Source organism: Eriocheir sinensis, chromosome 10 (assembly GCF_024679095.1).
Source record: "Eriocheir sinensis breed Jianghai 21 chromosome 10, ASM2467909v1, whole genome shotgun sequence".
NCBI classification, from domain to species: Eukaryota; Metazoa; Arthropoda; class Malacostraca; order Decapoda; family Varunidae; genus Eriocheir; species Eriocheir sinensis.
In genome coordinates, this window is record NC_066518.1 from 11,886,909 (window position 1) to 11,913,717 (window position 26,809).

At 44.3% G+C, this 26,809-nt stretch overlaps 1 protein-coding gene across 8 annotated transcripts in view; it reads right to left on the bottom strand.

Moving 5' to 3' along the window:
• The window catches only part of LOC126996596 (phosphatidate phosphatase LPIN1-like), a 68,162-nt gene that overhangs the window by 26,145 nt on the left and 15,208 nt on the right, over positions 1-26,809 (bottom strand). For 3 of the 8 annotated variants that reach the window (XR_007751281.1, XR_007751285.1, XR_007751278.1), the window contains exons 1-3: positions 2,388-2,452; positions 1,383-1,719; positions 10-140 (exon numbers count right to left, since the gene is read on the bottom strand). Coding sequence is in view for 1 of the 8 variants with exons in the window: in XM_050857207.1 (XP_050713164.1) it covers positions 10-140; positions 1,383-1,390 (139 nt within the window). In the remaining 7 variants the exon portion in view is untranslated. Of the gene's footprint in view, positions 1-9; positions 141-1,382; positions 1,720-2,387; positions 2,515-26,809 lie in introns of those variants that run through there. The other 5 variants (XR_007751284.1, XR_007751279.1, XM_050857207.1 and 2 more) reach the window with 4 other exon arrangements.

Genomic DNA, 26,809 nt, shown 5'->3' on the forward strand with positions numbered 1-26,809 from the left:
ATTACTTACCTGTTAGAGTTGCAGCATTGATCTCGTTGTAGAAATCCTTGAAGTTGGATATGAACTTGCCAATGTAGTTCATCCTCTTCTCTCCTGAACTGCCGGGCGGGGAACCTGCGTCCCCAACAAGCTTGCGCGTCCTGTTATGAGACAAATTCCAATCACTTCACTGCAACGACCTCCACGCGAGTTCTCACTGACGATATGGTCAGTGCTTGGGCTTTTGTCAATATCGGCTCAGGAAACGGAAATAATGACAGGAAAGGGAAACACCTTGACACAACACGATGGAAAACTGGTGTGGGCGTAACCTCTTCCTTGCTTTCGTAAGGGACACTATCAATTTAGACTTTACACCATGCTGTCAATCACTGATAGCATGGGTGGCACTTGAGCGGTCACATGTCAACCTTGGCAACAAACGTATCACGTCATCTTTAAAATAACATTTTTTTCCCTTTCAACGAGACATCCATATTGTCAGTTTGAAAGCTCTAGGAAACGCACTTACATCACTTTATATAATGCAGAGACGAATCACTTTACCAGTACACCATGTAATGCACTACACTTTTTTTATTACACAAAATACCAATCGATGAGTAGATCTTAGGTACACTGTGAGATCATTTATTATCGGGGCTTAGCAGCTTCGTGATACATTTCTGACCCATGCTCATCCATGACCACAATTATCTAACAGGTAGGCATTTTCAACGCTTTGCTGTTGCAAAAGCAGTCACAAAAAAAGCCAATGCGGCACCAAGGCTAGTATACGGCCAGCCTGAGGGACGACCTCGCTCGACCTGCCACAACACCCACACGGTACGGCTCACATTCCTTACCCAGTTATATTTTCTCCGCAACTAACACTCCAAAATCTCTCTCTCTCTCTCTCTCTCTCTCTCTCTCTCTCTCTCTCTCTCTCTCCCTCTCTCTATATATATATATATATATATATATATATATATATATATATATCTGTCCACACACTTTTTCAGCCTGCCTTCATGCAGCCTTTACATTTAGCGCACCTGGCAGGCCGTCAGACCACTTTCTACGAGTAGGCGTGCCTGACCTGTGTGCCCCCAGGGTCACGAAGTATGATGGGGCTGGGGACTGGCTGGCACTGTGGGACTCTTACCAATAAACTGCGGATAACGAATTTTTGAGCCCCAAAACTTACATACCGTGTGCGAGAGGCCATTATATGACCTTTGTCGCCAGTCAATAACGCCCCAGCCAGCACCAAGCACCCCATGGACGCTCTCCTTTAAGCCACGCCGCCTACCTTCTGCCGGGGCTTGCATGGTGACGTAAAGGCCACTAATTGTATAATATATACATGATTATGAACAACAGGCTTCATGCATAACTCAAACCTAATCATCGCCTCAGCTACTTCGATGATGCAACCAAGTCAGACTGCAAGACGGGCCCCCCGACGACGCCACGAGAGCCAAGTACTTGCTTCCTGATGCCTGCGTGAGCCCCTCGTCCGTCACCTGTGCTCGCGTGAATCACACAGGGGCCACACCTTCTGTCCCTCGCCCGGCGATGCACTACGAGAAATCAATACCCGGCGAGTTCCAGTTCTCAGATATTACACTCCGGGAATCCCTTTGGTGGGGTTCTGTCTTGTCTTCAAGCAACGTCGAGTGTCACTGCACATGAGGGCCTTTTCCCTTCCTCCAAGTGGCTCCCCAGTGGCCTCCGTCACTAGAGAGGAGGGAGCATGGTTGCCACACCGAATTTCACAGTAGTACCAGAACGAACCAGAAAACGTACCGAGTAAGACTAAACTAGACCAGATTACGTATTTCCACCTACTTTTCTGTGGATTATGCTGCTTTTCCTGGTTAATTTTAATAATCCCTCTTATATTTTAACATTAGTATCAGAACGAAAAGAAAACGTATCAAATGAACCACAAGTGTACCAGAATAAGTATTTCCACCTCTTTTTCTGGGGTTTAAGCTATTATAAGCTGGTTGATTTCAATGTTTCCTCTTTTACTGTGGGAAGAACGAATATTACCCGTCTCAGCGTAGTACCAAAAGTACCGAATCTGGTCACAAACTATACCAGAATCAATATATCTACCTCTTTCTGTGGTTTATGCTGCCTTTTCTGGTTAATATCAATACGTTTTTTCTTATATTGTAGGAAACCCGAACGTAACCAACATATACTCCTTTGACAAGAGTGCCAATAGTACCGATTAGTACCAAAAACGGATCAGCTGGCCACTCGCTCCTCTGTCAACACAAAGACTCGACTTCCCATGGCCACAACCAGCAATATATTACACTATATCTTCACACGAGGAGCAGGATGAGCCACTTTAGAGGTCAACGAAACAAAAAATACCGTGCCTGTCCACTCACAATATGAAGTGTACTACTTTCCACGAGGAGACTCAAAACGTGAATACTCTCCTTCTGGTTTCTGGTGACGCACTGCGCTAGAGGAGCCCGCTCGCTGAGTGGCCCGCGGCTGCTGCACAACACTGCCAGATTGTTGTACTCAGCCTCTTATGTTTGCCGATTTCCGACCCCAAAACTGTCTCCTTCACCCCAATAACTGGCTCCATGTATGACTATCGTTGAAATGGTTAATTATCTGTGTTTTTTGGCAATAGCTATGAGTCAGAAACCGGTCAATACGATGCTCCGAGTACGATAATCTGGCATCGGTACTGCTGTCTGAGTTACTAGTTTCAACATATATTTATTTTATATTTTTTGGGTCACTATATAATATGGGTTGCTTAAAATAGCTCCACAAAAGTATAAATATCCTGACTCATTGTATTTTATTTGATTTAGGAAACTGTGAAACTCAACTATTCATTTTTTATTGATTGTACTCGTTGAGTGGCCTACCCCCAAAAGGTTGTCAGTTAATTTATTAATAATGTGATTTTGCGAGGAGGATGTAATGTCATGCTTGAACTAATCCCACTTGACAACGCGTAATTTCAACTTCAAAGTGAAAGTCCTGAATTAACATAATGCACATACGCCAACCGGTGGACTTATAACTGCCGCCAAGATCAACCCCATAATAACTCTTCGGCATGTAATCACGGCTCTGTAGATGCTTCTCGGCTCCTTCTAGCTCGGCGGCGGGCCTCTTCCAAGTTCCCACAGCAGTGCCACCCCAACAAGGGCACGGCTTAACAGCTGGTCCCAACACCTGCCCTCCCCTCAGCCCTGACGCTCCCTCGCTTCCTTCCTTCGACCCTCGTGTCACTAAATGATTCCGTCCAATACGAAGTTTACGATAAGAGGCACCAGGACTGAAGAGGGAGGGAAGCAGAATGTCACCGATCTATTACTCACGACCCATACTGAAAGGCGTATTCCAGCTATTTTTTTAACTGGGCATTCCTTGGGGGAGGGCGGGTAATGAATATACGTAGAACTAAAATGGCATGTTCATATACACTTTGTTTATTAATCTATCAATTTAGGATGAAATTTGCACTAGTACAAAGCTTAGATTACGACATAAGCACACCGAACGTTCGTAGCATGCTTCAACTGTAGACGTTTTGACAATAAACACATATCCTGCTCAACAAACTCATGGACACGTTACCTTCTCAACTGAAAACCTAATAAAAAGAAACGTAACTCAAAGCTAGAGCGTCCGTAGCATGAGTCAACTAAGCGTTTCGATAACAAAACATATCCTGCTTAACAAACTCAGGGACACGTTACCTTCCTAAATGAAAACCTTTTATTGAGAAGAAACGTAAATATAAACTAAGGATGTGGCTCACGAGCTCCTCCTCAGTGATGAATTTTCTCTCCCCTGCTCCTCCCGGGTCTGGCATAATAATCAACTCCCCCACCAACCTGAGAAGGACCAGCTGTTTCTATGGCATCCGCCGAGAACCATCATACATCAGGGAGGGAAGGCAGAGAGAGGATCGATAAAGGAAATGCACTTCTACGATTAGTCACAGGGGTGGCAACGTATGAAACTGAAATATTTAAATGATTTCTCAGACATAAAAGGATGTTCTTACTACTACTACTACTACTACTACACTACTACTACTACTACTACTACTACTACTACTACTACTACTACTACTACTACTGCTACTACTAGTCTACTACTATGATGACGACGACGAAGAAGAAGAGGAAGAAGAAGAAAAGTAAGAAGAATGATGGTGATGAAGACTTTCAATGATAATGATGACAAAATAAACAGATATATGTACGGAGAACAACTAAATCAGTAAAATGGATGAACGAATAAACTGTTATACCGTCCAACATGTCACAGCAAACAGTTACCAATACATTGATTTCCTTCATTTCAATAAGTCTATGTACCGAGCGAGGGGGGGCGAGGGAGGACAGACTGATACCACTGAATACACCGGAGAGAGAGAGAGAGAGAGAGAGAGAGAGAGAGAGAGAGAGAGAGAGAGAGAGAGAGATTCAGGAAAGTAAACAGGTAGGTAAGGAGGTAGATAGACAGGTAGATAAAGATGGTTGGCTGGCTAACTGGACGGATGGACGGATAAATAAATACAGAGATAAAAGAAAGGTAAATATAAGAGAGAAAAATGTATGGATATTGAGTTTTCTGGTCCACACACCTGCACTTGCGTGAGAAAGGGGTCGTCTGAGGCCACCCACACCTGCGCGCTACATCCAGGTGTTGATGGAGTGGTGTGAATAAACGAATATGAAAAAAAAGTGATCTCAATCCACGCCACTTTCTCTATTTTAAAACTTACTCCTGACCTTCATATGCCAATATTACGCCAGACTGCTACTGCCCGATACTCCTCAGGGTCATATTCTTCAACATCTCGTCGCCCAAGCACATACATTTGTCAAGGTTTTCCTAGGAGCTTTGGGCATTTCCAGGGGTAGTCTTATGACCCTTCCGGTAGTGTGATCATTCTTTTGTGCCTTGAACCTACAGAAACACTCATTAGAAAGCGATTGATCTCGTTTTTCAGCCTTTGGAGATGGTTGATGTGAGGAGTGGAAGCGTCTGTGAATATACAAGAGGTCACACACACACACACACCTCACATACACATTAATTCCACCTTTCCTCTCCCCCTAACCGTGCTCCAACACCTGTTTTCTCCCTCCTTCCTGGTTCTCCTCAGGCTTCGTGGACACGTTAAGGCTCGGTTAAATCCTGTTAAAGGGGTCATACGAGGTTGAGGGCAAGGATGTGGATGGTTCTAGCGCATGGTGACTCTTATTGGTCCTTGTGTGGCACGGTTTTAACTTCCCTCACTACCAGTCAAAGATGGTGTGTGATATATGTTGCCCTACCTCTCTGCCCCTCTACTCATATTATCTTCTATATTATCTAGTCCTCTTTCTGTTTCTCTCATTCCTTCCACTTTCATTTTCTCTTTCTCGGTGTCTCATGTGGTTGGAGGCTGCTAAAAAGGGAGATTATAGTGTCCGTATATCTTCCCACTATATCTGATTAGTCTCATAATACTACTACTAATAAAAGTGTGTATAGATATAGATAGACAAATAGAGAGAGAGAGAGAGAGAGAGAGAGAGAGAGAGAGAGAGAGAGAGAGAGAGAGAGAGAGAGAGAGAGATAACCCTTACATTAATCTATTTCACTACTACAGTCGTCATCACCATCACAATCATCAGTACTATCCTCACTGACGTCAGCAGCATCATTATCATCATCACCATGGGCGCTACATGAGCATCACCACCACGGCAAAACCAGATGGTGCACGGACATGTATAAGTCATTAGAAGTTGAGTTGTGTCTCTGTGTGTATTTCTGTCTCCTCCAGCACCATCACCTCCACCAGCATCATCATCTGTTGCATAAAGGATTACCAGCTTTGATAGTCTTAAAATAGGTGTAGATATAGACCCCAACCTAAAGATGCCACTACCTATCTATTTATGTCTATCTATCTATCTATCTTCTATACTCTTCTACATTCTTTTTTATAGGGGCAGTGCAATGATTAGCGGTCTTTTTCCCTTGAGCTGCTTCCTTTACTGTAAGAAAAAAATCAATGTTACTCTTTCTATCTGTCTACCTATCTGTCTATATCTATTGAGAGAGACTAACTAAACCAACTAAACTCTAAATAAATCCATAAGAATCGGAAGACTTCGTTGTTTGACCGGAGACCAAGAGACTCAAGCATAAAACCAGGTACTACACAGCAAGTCTCAAAGTTACACATCATCCCTCTTACCAACCAACACCATTTCCCTCCCTCTCTCACCACCCTCACCGTCACCACCACCAGCACTTTCACCAGCACCCTCACGCACTAACGTTACCACCTACCACCTACTTTTCCCCTAAGCAATACACCAACCATATTCACCACGACTACCATAACCAACACACACACACTACCCATAACACAAGCACTTCCTCCCTCGCCATGAACCCCTTCCTTCATTAACCGCCTTCGCATTACCGGGAGCAGACATAATCCTTCCATATAAGGTTGGGAAAGGCGGAAAGAATATGCCAGTGACGTCAGACGCGGGCAGAGCTGGAAGGAGGGAGAAGCGAGTCTTGGGGGAGGAAAGGAAGGAGGGAGGGAAGGAGCCGTGTGGAGTAGGAAAGGAGGAGTGAGAAGGAAAACCGAGGAGGAGGAGGAGGAAGGGAAGACAAGAGATGAGTCAGGATGAAAAACGTCATCTCCAACTTGGTATTTTTATTTATTTATTTTGTTCAGTCACCCGAGAGAGAGAGAGAGAGAGAGAGAGAGAGAGAGAGAGAGAGAGAGGACTGACATAACGCATATAACCTTCTCTTCCCAGCCATCCGAGCCAACCCACGTCCTGTTCTGAGATTAGGAAGTTGATGAGTGTGTGTGTGTGTGTGTGTGTTGCTATTTATATATACGACGGCAGGCAACCCATTCTTATTTCTGGGGGGAAGGAGTAAAGAAATATTTAGTCAAGTGGATGCGAGTGAAAAGTAATATATTAAGTGTTTAGTGGGATCAAGGGTTAGGAGAGAGAGAGAGAGAGAGAGAGAGAGAGAGAGAGAGAGAGAGAGAGAGAGAGAGAGAGAGAGAGAGAGAGATCGCGAAGTAAAAGAGAGAGTCGCTGAGGAGAAAAGGAATATGAAAATGTGAAGAGGTTAGGAAATTCTTATCACGAGAAAGGAAAAACGTTATAGACGGAAAGGAAGAGAGAGAGAGAGAGAGAGAGAGAGAGAGAGAGAGAGAGAGAGAGAGAGAGAGAGAGAGAGCCGATGATCCCTCAGAAAATGAACAAAGGGAAGAGGAACGAATGCGAATATTTTTAGAGACTACAGCCACTGAACAAAAGCCGGCAACGAGTAAAGATGGATCCTCTATACACCACACTATAAATAAACAGAATTCTAGTGAATGGAGGAACAGGGCATTACAAGTTTATTTATAGCGGAACACCCAGCAACACATAAAAAAAAACTCAGGTGACGTCAGAGGTATTTCGGGCACCAGATATCGTACGACTTGCGGGAATAGTGGAGGAGGTCTTGCGACACATCCTATCCTGTCGGCGGTCCTGCTGGCCCCCCCCAAGGAGTTTGTATCAACGTTTCCTTCCTCCCCGCTCAAAGTGTAACGGAAATGATAATACAAACACCAAGACGCGACGGTACTTCATCTATACTCCCTTGAAAACTCCCCTTCTCTCCTTGTCTTCCACCTACAACTTACAAAGAACATCAGGTATTCTTATGAGTTCTCTTTATCAACGTTTCCTTCCTCTCTGCTCAAGTGTAACGGAAGTGGCCCAAACTAACAGGACGCAAAACTTCCCCTAAAGACGCTTCTAAAAATGAGTTGACTGACAGCTTCCCTTCTCTCCTTCGCTTTCACTTTCAACCCTCATTCCCTTTACAAAGTGGAAAAGTGCCACAGACTAATAGGACGCGAAGCTTTCCCTACTCTGACGCTGCTATGAATGAGTACCCTGAAAACTTCCCTTCTCACCTTCTCTTTCACCCTTAAATTCCCATACCCCTACAAAGAACATTAGTGATTCCTAGAAATTTTCTGTATCAATTTTGCCCTCCTCTAAGCTCAAGTAAACGGAAGTGGCATAAACAGCAAGACGCGAGACATCCTCTTCCTAGACGCTTCTAAGAATGGGTCCCTTGAAGACTTCCCTTCTCTCCCTCTCCTCATGAACTCCCCCTTCACCCTACAAAGAGCATTAGTGATTCCTATAAGCTCTTCCCTTCAGCGTGAGCACAAAGCAAGAGGCGTGACACTTCCTCTACCCTAAGACGATGTTTAAGAGTGAGTCCCAAGAAAACTTCCTCTCTCTTCCACCCTCAAGTCCCATTCACCTTACACCTTACAAAACACAAGTGATTCCTATAAGGTCTTCCCTTTGACGTGAGTACAAAGGGAGGCGTCTCCTTAGTTCCGTGACGCGCCAAGCCGCCCCCCACTGTCCCTCACATGTGTGCGTGCGTTGACCTCCTGCTTGGCCCAGACCAGCTGATTCTGTGGTACGCTTGATGCAGAGGCCATACCCTATAACATACTGCACCCAAGGAATTCGTATTGGATTGCATCAAGCAGATCCAGGCCAAGAGTTGTAATACTGTAGAGAGAGAACGAGTCTATTTCCGAAGCCCGGCATGATTGAGATGTAACGCTGATTTAGCTCTCAGATTGGTTGCGACAGCTGCATAATGACAATATACAACAATTACTGGTACAGCTCTATAATTATGATCCTTTGCATTGTGTTAATTACTTGTTATTTCTTTAGTTCTGTTACTCTGTACATTGAAGGCTATAGAAAGTAGTGGTGTGAAGATGCCGTCTAGGAACTGCCATCTCATCTGCCTAGCCGGCCACGCCAGCCGTTGAAGTCTGTTGTGTGTGTGCGTGGGCTGGGGCGGCTGGGACCTCATAACCTGTCATCATTCATCTCCTCCCTCTCATAGCAACACATGAATGAGTTTAATACCTTATGTGATACACCTTTATATTTGCCCTTTAATATCTCTTGTTAAAGTTGCTACATCGAATAACAAAGCAGATACAAGATAAGAGTGTCCTGGAATTTTCCGAGGTCCACTTTCGTTGATTGCTTCTGACGCAGCGCGGTACGGCATGCAAAAACACTTTCAGAGTGGACCAGTATGTCGTAATGAGACGAAATAGCGAAGCGGCAGTGATGAGTAGTGAAAGCCGGGCGAGGCCTTTGTTCTACTATTGGCTAACAATGACGGTCAGGGACGCCAATGATGATGACGGTAGTATTTGCACAATAATAAAGGATGCAATTAACCCACATAAATAACCGTTGGAAAAAAGTTTATTTTAGCAGGAGAAGTCAGGGTCGACGGTGCAGTTAGGTGGCGTCACTCAGCCGGTAGGAGGGAAGGATGATCGGAAGCTGGCCAGGTGATACCAGTGCAGGTGGCTTGGTGGGATGCTCAGGCAGCGCGGGCTGGCGCTGCACCAGCTGGTGACGCAAGCAGGAGCATCGTGGCGGAAAAATAGCAAGACAAGAGTCAAGCTACAACCTGGGTATTAATCAGCGGAAAACACCCGCTGGGAAAACAAGTTATCTGCCACTTAGCGGCCCCGAGGCGTGGGAGCGGAGGGCAATTAGACGAAAGCGTAAACAAGTGACGTCAGGGCAGCTAATTAAGTACAAATATAACGCTCACTTACTTTATTTCTTTATTTACTGCGCTGAATAGGTCGATGTCGTGGCTGTACAGTTTTCCTATGCAGAAAGTACAGGCGCACTCTTAATCTTTTAGACAAAGTTAAGACACTTTATACCATCCAACCACACGAAAATACTGAATCAGAGTACTAGACGCCTAGTTTTCATTATTATCACCACTTATTGGGTAAAATGGAAAAAAAATGTTTCATTCTAAAAGCGTATCACTGCAACTAGATAAAACTGTCACAGAAACGATTACCTGTTCGAGATTGTCACACTATTTCCCTAACAAGTATTATGTGGCGTATCACTGGGAAGTCTGGCAACATTTTGACAATTACAGGCTATGACATAATTATGCACAAAGGCTACTTCTTAGTGGGCATCCCTAGCTATTGTCAAAATTTGCCATATATCCCACGGATATGCCACACAGACGTACAAGGGAAGTACACTGACAAGTTGAATTAGGAAGCCATTTCTGTGGAAAATCCTCTCATTAAAGCGGCATGCTTTCGGCAGGATACGCCATTAATTTGTGCCCATTATGTGGAACTATATGAAAATTAGGACGTCTGGCACAATAATTCACCAGTGTATGTGGTAGAAAAATGCAGATGTGTTTTAACCTCGATAAGCAGACTTCAATAGAGTGCGCGCGTACTCTGCACAGGGAAACATTGTGCATACATCACCAGATTAGTTTTGCGTTTCAGGGCGCAGCGCTCTCCGTCTGCCCTTCATGTGAGGGGAAGATACTATATATTTACTACGCTTGCATGCTTATTTTTTCATGCTGGTGGTGGTGGTGGTGGTGATAGAAGACGAGGAGGTGGAACAAAAGGAGGAGGATCAGGAGGACGCGAGGAACGGAACCGGACACGCAGGGTACACGGACCAAAATATGTACGGAAACAACACACATAAAAAAGGGATAGGTCAGGTACTGAAGATGAACGCGGCGCCGAGGGATAATGAGGCGGACGGACATCTCACTTTCCCTCACTTTCTGGTCGCTGTCTCTGGTCATTCCCGCATTCCCATTCCTTCCTGGCCGTGACGGAGGCAGGATGGACGGACGATGGCCTGCTTTCTGGCATGCACTACAACAGTCGCTTAACTGCGTAGCGCGTATCATCCTGCGGCTCATGATGAGTGCTTGTTTTGAGGCAAGAGAGAGAGAGAGAGAGAGAGAGAGAGAGAGAGAGAACACACACACACACACACACACACACACACACACACACACACACACACTCTCTCTCTCTCTCTCTCTCTCTCTCTCTCTCTCTCTCTCTCTCTCTCACACACACACACACACTACCACTTCGTTTTTTCTTCACAACGACAAGAGTGAACACATTTTTATAGTCACCACTTGTATCCGTCAAGCTCACACTCATAAAAGCCTTAACAGAAGCAGCATTATACGAAGCTTTGCACTGATCTCCCCCAGGCATGAAAACGCGCGGCACCAGAGAGAGAGGGAGAGGGTGGATCAGAGTAACCTTGCCGCGCGTTGTAGCTGCTACCTTCCATTCTACCGACAAGAACTTGCTCGATGGTTTATGCCCCCTGCCAAAATATGCACGTTTGTCTGTCTGCCTGTTGGAGAGGGTGTGGGTGGGTGTGTGGGTGGGTATAGCAAGGGGGGTGGAAGCGGCGACACGTGGCGTTAGAAAGACGACACCACGGTTCTATTCTTGAAGGTATTTTGTAGTGCTTGTAATACTGATTCCGATGGTTTGTGTCATAAGGATCGGCATGTGGGTGTTATTTTGGGCGAGTTCGGAGATAGGTAGATGGATAAAGAGTTAGATGGAGATTCGTTCACCTCAGTAATCTCATAAAGTCAATACGATAAAGATAAACTAACGATCTCGGAATATACACAATGAACTTTTTACTGCGAATGTCTATTTTGGGAGTGTTTTAAGGTCATAGGATGCTGTTGAGGCTGCAGCAAGAGCGTGAGCATAATGGAAGACGAGGAGGTTTGTGATGTGGTGAACTAAAAAGGAAGAGACAGGGCGTTGCTATGATAAGGCAAAGGGGAAAGGTGCCGTGTGTGTGTGTGTGTGTGTGTGTGTGTGTAAGTCCAGTCAGATCAGTCACGGGCTCCTGCACTACCAATAAGCACTCTCTCAACTCTCCACGTCTAGGAAATTATTTTCGAGGGAGGCACCGAGCAACTTCTTCCCTCCATGTGTCCCCTCTTCTTTATTCTGGTGTTCAGGTCACCTTTAAGATCCCTTCTGACCGTCCCTCCGTGCCCTCAGCCACCACGCAGAGCCCTACATGTAGAGTTCATCGACCAGGCACTGACTAAGATAAGCAGGGAAACAGAGCATGGGAACAGGGGCATACATTTGCAAGGCTTAATATACTTGGGGATCTTTCACTCGACACATAAGGGAGATGCGTATGTTTCTCGTGATTCAGTATGACTAGGCTGGATGGTCTTAAAAAGTAAAAACGAACCCAACGGACGTCCTATCCTAGACGCCTGACGCCAAGCCACTTCCTGCTGCAGCCTGCCGTCACCCCATGCAGGACAGGGTGCCAGCGAGCATGAGGGAGATCTGAGCCACATCGGAGGCTTGGTATCTTCCACTTCAGTCGTAAGTTTCTACTAATTACAGGCATTTATGTGATATCATTGTTGTATCGAGTTGAAGTGCAGGGAAGTAATTGTCTCAAGGGAGCATGTGGTTGCCCCGGTGACTGCCTGTGGTTATAAAAAGCCTTGCACATGAACACACGCAGGAAGTGCCACAAGGACTCGTTTCCCCATATGCGGCAACCCGCGTGATGATGAGTCAGGGAGGATTTCAGTGACTTCGAAAGCAACCTTGGCTGGGAATCTTCAGTTATGTAAAACATCATACATTTTTCCAGTACATCACCTCAGTATTTGTCCCTTCTTTCCTTTTCCCTCTCCCCTACGGAACATAACCTATGTATAGCGTAACCCTGCCCACGACACACCACCTTCCGACGCCACCAACAGCACGCCCTAACTCAGTGCTGTCTTTCCAACCATAAACAAAGGCACACACACACATGCCATGAACACACACACACACACACACACAAACGACGGATTCCATCGCTTTACACCGTTCCCACATTGTCATTCTTATTCTGAAAAGGTTCTCCCAGTAGGCCGTGACCACCATCCGGATGCCTCCTCGGTGGCACTGTGCCAGTGTCATTCCTCGTAAGACCGGCACGCCACATTGGGTCAAGGGCTCCATGAAGCCTTCCGGAGGAGTCATCTTCTCGAGCCCATAAGCAGAGCCGGTTTGCTGGTTACGGGCGGTTACTGATGACCTTGAGTCGTATTCTACGGAACTGAGAATTTCACCATCATACATTTTAATAGTCTATGTTGTTGTTGTTGTTGTTGTTTATGGTGTTGTTTCTGTTGCTGTTGCTTTTGTTGTTGTTACTGTTATTAATGTTATTATTTTTATTTTTATTATCATTATTATTATCGTGATTATTATTAGAACATAAGAACATAAGAACGCAGGAGTCTGCAAGAGGCCGGTAGGCCTGTACGAGGCAGCTCCTTTGACCCTAAGCTCCCGTGTATCTAACCCCACCTAATATCGCTGTCCATGAATTTATCTAGTCTATTTTTGAATGTGACAATTGTATTGGCACTCACCACATGACTGCGAAGCCTATTCCACTCATCCACCACCCTGTTAGTAAACCAATTTTTGCCTATGTCCCTGTTGAATCTGAATTTATCCAGTTTAAACCCGTTACTTCGTGTCCTACCCGGTTCTCTTACCAACAAAACCTTATGAATGTCTCCCTTATTAAAGCCCTTCATCCATTTATAAACCTCGATCATGTCTCCACGCACCCTTCGCCTTTCTAGAGAATGCAAGTTTAACTGTTTGAGTCTTTCCTCGTATGGCAAGTTTCTCAACCCCTGAATCATCTTAGTCATCCTCCTCTGCACCGATTCTAACATTTTGATATCCATTCTATAGTAGGGTGACCAAAACTGAACCGCATAGTCAAGATGAGGTCTAACTAATGCTAAATATAGTTTGAGGAAGACTTCGGGGCTTCTGTTGCTTACGCTCCTTGAAATAAATCCCAGTACCCTATTAGCTCGATTTCTAGCTTGAATGCATTGTGCCCTTGGACGGAGATCAGAGCTCACTAAGACCCCTAAATCCCTCTCGCACCCAGACCTACTTATGAGAGTGTCATTTAAGCAATAGCAATATTACATAAATTTTGTTATTCTTGCTTATACTGTTGCTGTTGTTGTTGTTGTTACTGTTGCTGTTGTTGTTGTTCCTACTGCTGTTCTTGTTTTTTTAATTGATGGTGGTATGGAGAAGCCTTGTAATCACAGGAGCTGCCTTATATAGGCCTACCCGCCTCGTGCAGACTCCTTTTGTTCTTATGCTCTAACGGTTGTGATAGTTCCAGTGATGACTTCAAAGATTCACACGTCAAAGGCTATGAAAACAGGACTTGAAGGAAGTAACGATCGTATTCCTTGGGTGCTCAGTCAGCTAGAACTGAGAGAAATGATGGAGGAAAAGTTTTAATTATCAGTGATGCTCTCTCTCTCTCTCTCTCTCTCTCTCTCTCTCTCTCTCTCTCTCTCTCTCTCTCTCTCTCTCTCTCTCTCTCTCTCTCTCTCTCTCTCTCTCTCTCTCTCTCTCTCCCTCACTATTACTTCACCTATTCCTCTCACTTTTAAGGTCCATATTCTTAAACGTATCGGGCTCCCATTACGACTATCAACAAGGCCACAGAGAAGAGTCACCGGGCTGTCATGTGTTATTTTATCCCGTTCCACCTGCAGAGGTCGTGTAAAACTATACCACTGGGGGTCACTAAACAGTCCATGAACTTCCCAGCAACTTCCACGAAAGGCTTTTCAAACAGGCGAACTGAGGCGCCGATGCGTTTAGGAATACGAGCTAAAGAATCCCTAAAGAGGACTAACTCATCCTTACATGGAACGAAACACACGCAGCGGGGAACTCACGGGATGACTAATGGGGTCAGGTGATACTCTCTCATGATTGCCCTTCGGTGTTATTTTCGTGGAATCTCCGTGAATGAGGAGGCGTGTTATCTCCGTCCCTACTTCAGCCCGGTAACCGTATCGCCCCGCCGTGACCTCCTGCACTGTAATCGGCGGTTTTATTATTCACTCCATGGTCTAACCGAGTGCCGCGGTATGTCATGGTCACCGACAAGGATTTTTTGCCAGACCTAGATTTGATGCCTGATTTTAAAAGACCCCGTCACACTTAAATGCCCCGTGACCCATTACTTCATTATTTAGTTTTTTTTCTTCTTTTCTATACGTCTTTGTCTTTGCCCTCACGTCTTTGTCTTCTCCTTTGTCTTCTTGTTCTTGTTCTTGTTCTATACTACCTATATACTTTTGTTATATAATACTAGTACTTTTGTTATATACTACTGGTACTATACTACTCATTACTTACTACTACTACTACTACTACTACTACATCTACTACTACTACTACATCTACTACTACTACTACTAATAATAATAATAAAAATAATAATAATACCAAGGACGTAAGCAGACGCTGGTATCAGGAGCCCGTATCGGTGCGTGGGAGGGAAAGGGATCGATACCAAGGTGAGAGTATAAGCTGGCTGGCTGTCACATGATGCGTGGGCTGGGATGTCGGTGGGTTGAGAAAAGAAGAGAGCGGAGGTGAAGTTTGGGAAGAACACGACAGCTAGTTTTTCAGAGTTAAGGGAACTTTGTAAAATCACATAAGCATAAAGTGCAGAGCAATATATATATTTTTTTTACTGAAATGGAAGTAGACAGGCAAAAACACACACAAATAAAATAAATGAAACAAAATAGAAAAATTAAAAATATATGTAAAAAAACTAGATATAGACAGGAAGAAGAACAAGAACAACAAGAAGACAAAGACACAGATAAAGACGAAGACAAAAGAGATGAGGACGAAGACAAAGAAGCAACACACTACTCTCATTAGATAATAAAGTATATAAATCAGATAAAGCCAAATACTTTCAATTTATCTTAATGAGCCCCTCTTGAAGGAACCTTGGGAGAGTAGAAAAAAAAAAAACACAGATCATGTACTCCAACGACGGTGTTACGAGATGACCAAAAGAAAGACATAAAAACTAAAAGATATATAAAAGAAAGTTAAGAGAAAAGAAAGGAAGTTAAGGTAAAGGGAAGTTAAGAAATAAAAGAAAATGCAGAGAAATTAAGTGAATGTTTCTATAAGTGAGTGAGATCATATCACCTTTTGGCTTTTTCTAATGACTTGAAAATGTCCGAATGTGCAAGTGTTCGTTAATCATAAGGAAATTAGGAAAGTTAATAGAGATGACGTACATGCTTCACAGGTAAATGCTATCATATCTCCTATTTTGAATGATCTTAATCAATGTCGATAAATCCAGGTGCTTGCAAATCACGAAGAAATTAGGAAATATCAGCATCTAATCAGTGGCTTTCTCACGGAAATGTGGTTATAAATTCACTCTACGCCTTGTTCTCTATACGTCCTTAAAAACAAGAAGGGCACGAAGGAAGTGTTACCGGCAATCAAACTTTACAAAACCTTACATATTATTAACTCGAGACTCCCAACACGAGACGAGTCAGTCCCGGGGCGGTATTCTCAGACGCTTCCACCTCGCACATCAACTATTTTCAAAAGTCAAAATGGAAATTAATCGGGCTTTAATGAGTTTTTTTTTCACATTCATGGTACAGAAGAAGAGTTAAACAACCACCAGGGCCATTAAACTACACCTGAAAATGCCCGAAACGCCTGCGAAAGGTTTGTCAAATATGTGTAATTGGGCGCCGAATGGTTTGAGAATACGGGTCCCGCTCAGTGTCCTTCCGCTGCCCTTCGTCCTGCGTGACTCAGGCGGCCAGGGCCCAAGATTGCCGTCGCACCTGGAGGCGGGTCACTACACGCGTGACGTGGAAGTGCCAGAGTGTTCTATTGATTTTGTGTCGCTCAGTCATTTCTTTATACCTGTGATTGACATGTGTGCAGACTCAGCCAAATGAAACAAACGCACCGATGTGGGTTTGATGTTAGCAATGAAATTCAGCTGATAAAGAGTCACCTATCGTATACCTGATGCAGAAAAAAAAAAATATATAAACAACAGAAGGTACAGAGGTCTTAGTTTCATCCTGGTTATACATACCATGCAGACTTCACATTTAATGGCAAAATACCTTTACATTTCCTGAACGGACGGTGAAAATAATGGGTCACTGAATTGAACACCTGCACAGATGCTTAACTATAATTATTGTATCTACATGTGCTTAATGATCACGCACCTGCAAAATAAATGCATGTGTGGGTTTCTTTTCCTTCCTGTATTTAGGTGACGTGCGTGCTTGGGTCCTGCGCACTCACACCTCTCCCGGACTGGCGCCAGAGACGTGCGCCGTGACACCCTCCCCTCCAACCCTTAGGCTACACACTGAACCCTGAAACACGATGACAAGTATTTTCCAATTTCCAAGCTTTTTTTTATGATGAAACCTTTGAAATCCCTTGCAGTGCTTTACATTATGCACGAGTCTTTCGGATCGACAGGTTTTATTTATTTATTCAACGTAAAGTGTTTCATTCAAATGCTTGTGAATCAGGATAATGCGAGGGAGTGAAGTAGAGTGGAACAGATCACAAGGGAGAAGGGAAGAGAAAAAACTGGAGGAGGAGGAGCAGGAAGAGGAGGAGGAGGAGGAGGAGGAGGAGGACACTGTTCACGCTCCCCTTATCTTGAACACACTCACCGCAATATTATACTGATCTCAAGACAAAAAAACATCGTGCAACAAACTGCGCAATTCTCCCTGCCTGCTTCCTTAATCATGACTTCCTCTTTATTTTTTTTATCGTTTTTATTCATGTTCTCTTTTGTCTCCGTACCTCTTATTGTCCCTACCTTGGTTTTACGATTTGTTTTTCTCTACCTTTCTTATACTTTTCTTATTTTATGTGTCCAGGCGTTTCAAAGCAACCTGCTGCACGCACTTCTCATAAATAGATGCACAAATGAGATAAACTCGATATGCGAGTAAACTAAACCTCAAAGACAGTCAGGGTTTGGTTTTCTCATTTTCGTATCGTATTCTGGAGCTGTGCCCTCTCTGTGACCAGGTGTTTCAAAGCTAGCTGATACACGCAAATCTCATAAACAATAAACAGCATTTGATCGGAGTATGGGTAAACTAAACCTCAAAGACAGTCAAGGGGTTGTTTTTCTCATTTTCGTATCGTATTCTGAAACTGTGCCCTCTCTGTGACCAGGTGTTTCAAAGCTAGCTGATACACGCAAGTCTCATAAACAATAAACAGCATTTGATCGAAGTATGGGCAAACTAAACCTCAAAGACAGTCAAGGGGTTGGTTTTCTCATTTTCGTATCGTATTCTGGAGCTGGGTCTTCTCTATGTCCAGGCGATTCAAAGCTAGCTGGAACACGCACATCTCATAAAAAGATAAACAAATAACATAAAAGCGACGTGTGGTTAAGCTAAAACTCAAAGACAGTCAGGAATTCGCCTTTAAGATGTCTCCTTCCCAGCACTCCCCAAGACAGGCAGTAGCAAGCGACAGCTGGAGGACGGGCGATGACGGTGGGGCTCCTCACCTTGCTCCTCCCTCACCTATGGCCACGCTCTTTCGTCCCTTGCACATGCCGCTGTCGTCGCCGCTGGCGTTGACTGGCGAGCGCTCGGCATTCCTGTAACCCACACTATAAACACATGATGCCCGCTGAATGAAAAAAAGAAAGCAATGTTGGCAGCCAGTCTTCTGCGCAGCCGGTTATTGTTAGCTGACCTAGACCTGCCAGAGACGGAGCCAGGCGGAAGGACAAGGGGCGGAGAGGAGGCCGCGCAGGATCCACAAACATTATAGAAAGGAATGTGACGCAAGCAGTGACACAACAAGCGTATAAACCATGACTTAAAGTGGGTCTCGTTGCATAACTAAGCCGTCTTTTGGTGAGAGGAGGCGGAGGAGGAATGTACAATGCGCTGTAAAGTGGTTGGTTTTCGGGTATGACTGCAAATTGACCTGTATGACCTGTCCTAAATTAGGCTTGACCACTGTCGAAGGTCACACTCGACCAGCACATTTCCTCTAAGCTTGACCAGTGAATAAATTATTAAGGTAACACCTGTGGGAAGTAACTATCATTACCTAGGCGTTCTCTGTCCTACGTAAATAGCAACTGTGGCTAAGGATAGGACGTCATAGATCCAAGGGGTCATAAACAAGAGAATAAGCTCCAGTTACGCGTTAAATGGCAATTCTACAATCTCAGTCACATCAAGGAGAGAGACCACTGCCTGTTGAGGAGCTAGAGGGCTCCGGATAGTGTGGCATTCCCAGTAAAATCTTCCTGAGGCAAATTCAAAACATGTTCATTTGTATTCTGGAACTAAAAGCGAGTTTCATCATACACTGTGTAGCCTACACACATAAAAAGCTTGAAGCAACGAGGGTCAGCTTAAGGCAGCAAAACAGTGGGTGAAGAGCATGATTTTGAGAGCTCTCCTTACAGCACCTTATGCAGTAAATAAACATTGAGGTAAAGGGACAACACAAATCTGGATGAACTGTTGCTTACGCAATCTGAGCGCAATCAACACCCATTCAGCATAGCACACACCTCCTCTGACTGTTAATTCTTTCATTGCGGAAGCGAATTCTGGGGCATGCGCAGTGTGATTCATCAACGTCATGAGTGGCGTTTACATATTCTTCCAGCACATGATTGTATAAAAGGAACTTCTTAGCTCTTTAAATCAAACTCTAGCTGATAAACCAATGTGTGGAATTGATCGGGCGGCAAAGCAGTCGCAGTTATTTCAAACGATCCTAATAGCACAATTCAAATACATATATATTAGATTCTAGATTACGATGATAATAGTGCTGCATAGGAGAGATAAAGTGCTACAGCTATTTCACTATTTTGAAGCCACATTTTCACAGGGTCACAGCATGAAACGTCGCTTCAGACATGCAGCCACAAGTTGCTCGGAGATGAGGGGGGTAATCCTGATGCTCAATAGGAGTGAAGGATGCAGGGGTGGCTCTCTCGTATTCAGGAGCCACTGCCGACTCACACAGGTTCATACGGGTTGACCAATGCTGCACGTATGCATACCCAAACGGCGGCGATGGAGGCAGAGAACAAAGATCAGTTATTCTAGTAAGTTAGTTTCGCATAGATGTCTCATTAGTCTTGGTAGAATCTTGTTATATTGTGGCTTTGTGCATCCTGTGTGTGTGTGTGTGTGTGTGTGTGTGTGTGTGTGTGTGTACGAATAAATCCAGTGTGCGGTAGTTGTCGCTGGGGGTAGGGTGGCGGGGAAGACCACGACAAAGGAGAAGGGAAGGGAAAGCGAGTTGAGAGGGAGGTGGGGAGGAGTAGGAGGGAGGGGCAGATTGAATGTATGAGGGAGGGAGGGAGGAGGAAAAGAAACGGTGTTGCAATACTTCCTCTCATGTTTTTATAAGTCCACATTCGTTAGTCATCCGTGAAGTCTGAAGGTCTACGTTTTGTTGTTGTTGTTGTTGTTGTTGTTGTTGTTGTTGTTGTTGTTGTTGTTCATTTTCTTCTTCTTCCTCTTCTTCTTCGTCGTCGTCGTCTTCTTCGTCTTCTCCTTTTTTCTTCTTTTTCTCCTTCTTCCCTGCCTCATAGTACTGAACAACGCTGTGACATGTTAATTACAGAAACTGGTGTGAGGGCGAGGGAATCAGTGCTGTAGGTAAGTAGATGTTATCAAGAGAGAGAGAGAGAGAGAGAGAGAGAGACACGTCATGGGAAAGTTTAATATAAACACCCCGAATCCCTGGAAAGTGTATTGCATCATGTGGTAATTCTTTATCGTTCTCTTTTCCTTCCTTTCTTTTCGGGGAATACAGCACCTTGATCTTTTTGCTGCTGGAATTTGTGGCGTTTGATCATCCTCGGTATCATAGACGCTGCGCTTTTTTTTCTTTTCTTTTCTTTTTTGCGTCCTTTAGTTTATAGTCGACTTAACTTTTTATAGTACTCCACAACACAGATATTTCCCGCAGCTCGTGACATGCAGCACAAAATATAACGTTGTCTCCATAACCGGGCCATTCTTGATCCTGGTGGCCGCAGAGTTGGTGCTGAAAGACGATATCTCATAACTACCTTCGTGGGATAGATAAGAACTGTTTTTCATATATTGGTGGTGGTCACAAGCAGGTGTTAGTTACCTCTTCGCAAGCAATTTATTTTCCTGCTTAGATTTCCTCCTCTGCTTCTTATCATGCACATACACAGACTTGAAGCACTGACTTGTGACTTTTTTTCCTTCTTTGATTAGTTGATCTGCTCTAAGCAATTCATCGTGACTGTTTAGGACTTTAGGTTATCTGATAAGCTTCCATTTTTTTTTCTAAACATAAACACTCGAGGTATATATGTAATTTCCTTCATATTTTCCTACTTGTCACTGTTGTTGATTTACACACACACACACACACACACACACACACAAGGGACACCAAGGACAGGCCATGGATCAGCGAGAATTAATACGATCGAGCTCCCTAGTCATCGGAAGACGCCACTCCTCGACTATCACACGTTCCCCTCGAGTCATCATTAGAGGGGCAGAGTCATGAGCTCGTGCGTGGCCTTGACCGCTGCCGAGTCGAGGCGTGACGTCACTGATTAAGCCTGTTTGTCGCTGGCTATCTCGTTCTTCAGGTGCGCCTAATGGTTATGCCCTTCAGTCGGTTGGTTTAATGAGACTCTTCCCTTTTAGTCCATATTCTTAAGCATTTCGGGACTTACACTCACCCACATTTGATAAGGCTTTCGTAGAGGTTGTGGTGGGTATTTCCGTGGGTAGTTTTATGAGCCTAGTGATAGTTTGACAAGACTTGTGCACTACGTCTAATAATACCCTTCATTCATTTGTTATAAGGTAACTCTTCCCATCCTTGCCCCTTGTTGCACACTGGCCCATATTCACAAACATTCAGAGGCTTACACACCCACATATGATAAGGCTTTCGCAGATGTTGTAGGTATTTCCATAAGTAGTTTTATAAGCCAAGTGATAATTTGACAAGGCTTCTGCACCATGAATGTGAAAAGCACTTATGCGAAACCGACTATCCGACTTTAGGATCTTTGGAGATAGTATTTCTGAGAGCCGAAAGCGTCTGAGACAAAAGGTCTTATTACCGTGTATGGACGAAGCATCTGCATGTGGTGAAGACTTTATTCATTTATTAATTTATTCATCTATTTTTATACATTTCTTCATGGTATATCGAGAAAGGGTAAGTACAAGCACATCAAGTATCAAGGTGGGCAAAGAGCAAATTGTTATCCACGTTAGCCAAAAGACAGTCACATGTTCTTATCAGCTGATTGACGACCCCAGATGATGACCACGTGGAGTATATCGTGCTGAGCTATCGCATTTCACTCCTTGAAGAGGGTCCAAAGGGAATGATTGGCTTAATATTCAGCCACTCCTTCCTGCTTTCTATAAAGTGTACCACCCGCTCGTTGACCCGACTTTCTGGCCAAGAGCCGCCCTTCGCTGGCTTCCTCGTCGCCACGCGGAACACGGTGTAGGGTCATGCGGACAGCACGAGGCTCTACTTGATTTCCCTGTCCCCAGCCTCAAACCTTTTATAGTAATGCGCCTCCAACAACGACTTCTATTGCTACCCTAAAGCCATATTGCTGCAAATGTAAGGCCCTTTACACATCTTGTTAAATAACTGATGGTATCTAAGTCTATTTATTATTTAGGTATCAATAGACTTAGGATGGTGTGATCGAATTATTCTTATACTGCAATCACGCAACATCCCTGGCCAAGGCACACCCACAGAAACACACCATTTGCTGCTGGCGCGTATAGGTGGTATACACACCACACGTTGCATAGCAGCAGCCCCATCGTGACGAACGAGTTTCTCAACCATCGTCAATAATCAGGCAACGAAGCCCCTCTAAAAATAACTTGTGAGTATTTTATGGTACACCACATGACTCACAAACTTGCCTTTTTCCCATTGTAATTAGCCGTGAGAAAATTACAGATGAGAGACAAAAAAGCTCACTGAGACAAGATAAATTATTACCAAATGACTGCAATCAAGGGAAAATTAAAGATACCTCCTGGAAATCTCAACACCGTAGCGATACACAAGTAATTTTAGTAACTGTTAAGGCTAATGATGTTTAATTGTCCTCAGTCTAGGTATAAACTGGGGCGTGAGGAATGGAGGTGATGAAGGAAGGGAAACGAAAAAGAGGGCGAAGGGGAGAAATAGAAAAGAGGGGTGGTAAGAAACTGAGGATATACTAGGAAAGGGAAGAAGAGGCATATTTCCAACAACATAATTTTGCCCAACCAAAAGGCTATGGCAGTGCAGTTATATACTAAGACATTCCAGCCGCCTCCTGATTGCCTGCTTGTGCAACGGCGATCTCCTGACCCCATAAAACAAGAAATCGAGGACACGCTTGTTCATTCTCCAGGCTCAAGGGCGAGTTGTATCCCCGTCTCCTCAAGCCGCTCCTTACATGGCCTTCACTTGACCGGCTTCACGTTTTGTCACTCAACACCCTGCTCTCTCTCTCTCTCTCTCTCTCTCTCTCTCTCTCTCTCTCTCCGCACAACACAAGTCGCAAACTGTTATTTATGTCCTTATTTGGCCTTTTATCTAGCAGCTGTGTCGTGAAGCGGTTCTCCTTAACAATAAGAAGATGGCGATGCACTATGGACTTTTTATGAACAGGAAAGGAAGCAGAAGTAAATATATCGATCAAATGTATAATCTTATATGTATTATACCCTGGGTACTCCTTTCGCATGAGTCACCTGTACTGCAAACACACGAGAAAAAATATGCGGGTCTATTATTCTGCCGTCATAGTTTAGTGCATCGGTTCCAAAACTATCTTAACGCAAAATTCCCTTCCATCTCACGTTTTTTTTTCTTCACTATTTATTATACTGTAGTCATAATAGCTACTATACAACCATATGATGTCATGCAAAATACTATACAGCCATGCACCTCACCAGTCACCAGTTCTCACCCTTCGCCACGCCACAGTTGTACGGCGCATGCCAAAAACACACCAAAAGACTGGCTAAGGTACAAATCGAAAAACCTTCAAGTATTACAAACATTACACTCATATGAAAAGCATTGGAAAGCTTAAAACGAAATCAGAATGAAATGATCTGAGATAAAATGTAAAATGTAAAATGTCAAAGTGAAGAAAAGGAAGGAGTTGGAGATACCCTCAAACGCTCACCCATGTGTCAGTGTGGGGGTCATGAAGTGTACAAGACATGTAAGGAGAAGTAAAGGAAGCCAATGGACTTAGCTTTGTCTGCATGTGAGTTCAAACTAAGTCACTGTACTCTATAGGCCCAAATATAGTAATAGTGGCAGATGGCTTCAATCCTCCCCTATATCGCCTCATGTCCGGCGCATAACCAGAAATAAGACAAACAGGAAGCTACGCGTGGGTCCCTGTAAGCTACACCTTTATCGTGGAGATGGAGAGGCGCTGGGATACACATCGTGGCCGCCCCTGCTGGCCGGCTCACCTTGACGACCCGCCTAGCTCCTTTCTGCTGCCTCATCTCCTACGCACGATGTATACACAGACATCATCCTCACTTCCTGGTGGTACTATTTCTTTGTCTGTCTGTCTGTCTGTCTATCAACAACAGTAATAATAACAATAATAATCATAGTACTAGCTAGCACTACTGTTACTATCTCTTCAGCGATAGGTTACGGTACTATTTTAGTGACGATAAGCTACTACCCGATAGGTTAAAGTGAAGATTTTAAAAGTTTAAGAAAACGCAGCGTGACAGGTGCTACGGCTGAGGACGGAGTTTTCCTGATTAAGGCAGCAATATTATGTGCTTCCCCCACTAAAAATAAATAAAAAATAAACATAGTCCTTGAGATCCCCAGAACAAGGCCAGCATAAGTACTGCATTATAATAAAGCAACACACAGCCTACCGTTAGTACCTCCTGGCCAGCAACCTTTCGTCTTCATATCAGGTGTTCATGCAAAACAGATCAGCGCGGGAGGCTTACCGATCCAGTCGCCAGCCTTCACGTACTCCCGCGGCACCACACGGCGACAACCTTGAGAAGTGAGGCAGAGACGCATGCGTGTTGCCGTGAGGAACAGTTATAACAGACCACGCAAGTATTATTAACAGCCACTTTGAAAAAAAAAAAGAAAGCGCACGTATACTTATAGGTGGAAAAGGTAAACAAGCATGAATTCAGCTCTCCCCTGCTCGGGATGTTTAAGCCATGTTCTCAACAATGGAGTAAGGAAATTCGAAAGGGGTTTTAAAGTGAGAGGAGTGATGCTTACGATAAACAAACACTGATTTGTTAGTGAAGTTGCGGCTAAGGGTACATAAGTCAGCCCCGTTGTTGGTTCACGCTCCTTGAGAAGTGTCAGATGCACAGAAGTTGGGGGCCATGACCGGAGTTGCTATGAAGGAGTATGACTCCTCGTGTTATCTTCTGATGTCAAGTTCAGTTCTCCAGTGCTTCGGGTCGTGTGGTATTTTGCTTTACTAGCTCTCTTTTGCCTCTGATGCCATGAAGGTGCAACGAACTCTATTTTCTTCCGTAATATCATACCGTGATATCAGAGGGCACGACTCTTCATCACGGTCACTATAGCGTGACTCATTAAGGCCCTCGCCCATCGGACTTGCCAAGGGCCGTATTACAAGTCCAAGCCGAGAAGTTTCGGGTCCCGACAGAGTTATTCATCCCGAACTCTGTATGGACCCGAAGCTTCTTGGATTGGACTTGTAGTACGGTCTCTAAACCGCCCTTTGTAGGGACCCGAAACTTCTCGGGTTTGACTTGTAATACGGCCCCAAGTTGATCATGTGTTCACTGGGTGTTGTGGACAGTCTCTTCCTCCTTCAGAGCGGGCTGGCCTTTTCGTCTATAACATATTAAGTGGCAGGAACGATAATTTAATGCTATACGTGTATTGTTAACCTAAATAAATATATGACCGATATTCAACGCCGTACTGCATCACCGAGGGAGAGAATATGTAATCAAAATGAATAAATAAATAAATAAATAAACAGATAAATATATTATTACTTGGTGCCATGCGTCCTTTGCATGAAGTTATTTACACATCAAAACGTATTTCCTGTCTATGGAATAAGCAAAAGCATTGGATGTTTAGCAATATGAATTGGGGAAAATATGTAGTGCATACGGAACATGAAAAAATAAAATATATACGTAGTACCCAAGTTTAAACTACTCTCTCTCTCTCTCTCTCTCTCTCTCTCTCTCTCTCTGGTGTGTGTGTGTGTGTGTCCCGGATGCAATCATTAGGGCAGCAGCAGCTACGAGTGGCCGTAAAAATATACAGTCCCCGCCACAGGCTGAGCACTGCACTTTGGCTCCTCGGCCGATGGTAGCCGAGGGTCCCCTCCCTGCGAGGTAGCCCCATTCAAGGCACACGAAGCACCAAGTCATCCATCACCTAGACTTACAACGTTCACGACATATCCTAGCGCCCTTGCACACCGACAACGATAATAGCAATGTCATAGCAAATACCCTTAAACACCTTCCATTTGCCATTATCTCTGCCGCGAATCTACTGAATATCATCATGACGCCTTGAACAGTTAAACATTTGAATGTGCCAATTAAGGAAACAACTTTCGTACAGCCTTCTGCTTTTCTTCTGCAGTCCACGATTGCGGTAGTGGAGCCTGGCGGGGACTCGGGGAGCGCTAAATGGCAACAGCGCCTATCGGCCTTGGGGTGGCGTAAACACTGCAGGGTCCCGTCAGTACTGCTTTGTATAGTACGTCACTGCAGCTCGTTTATGACGTGTGCAAGATTAAGATTATTGGCAAAGGACGATGTGATTGTCTTTCAGCATCACTTGTCCTGTAGCGGGTGCATTTCCTAGTAAGGATATGGTAGTCCCCTTGGTCTCTCTCTCTCTCTCTCTCTCTCTCTCTCTCTC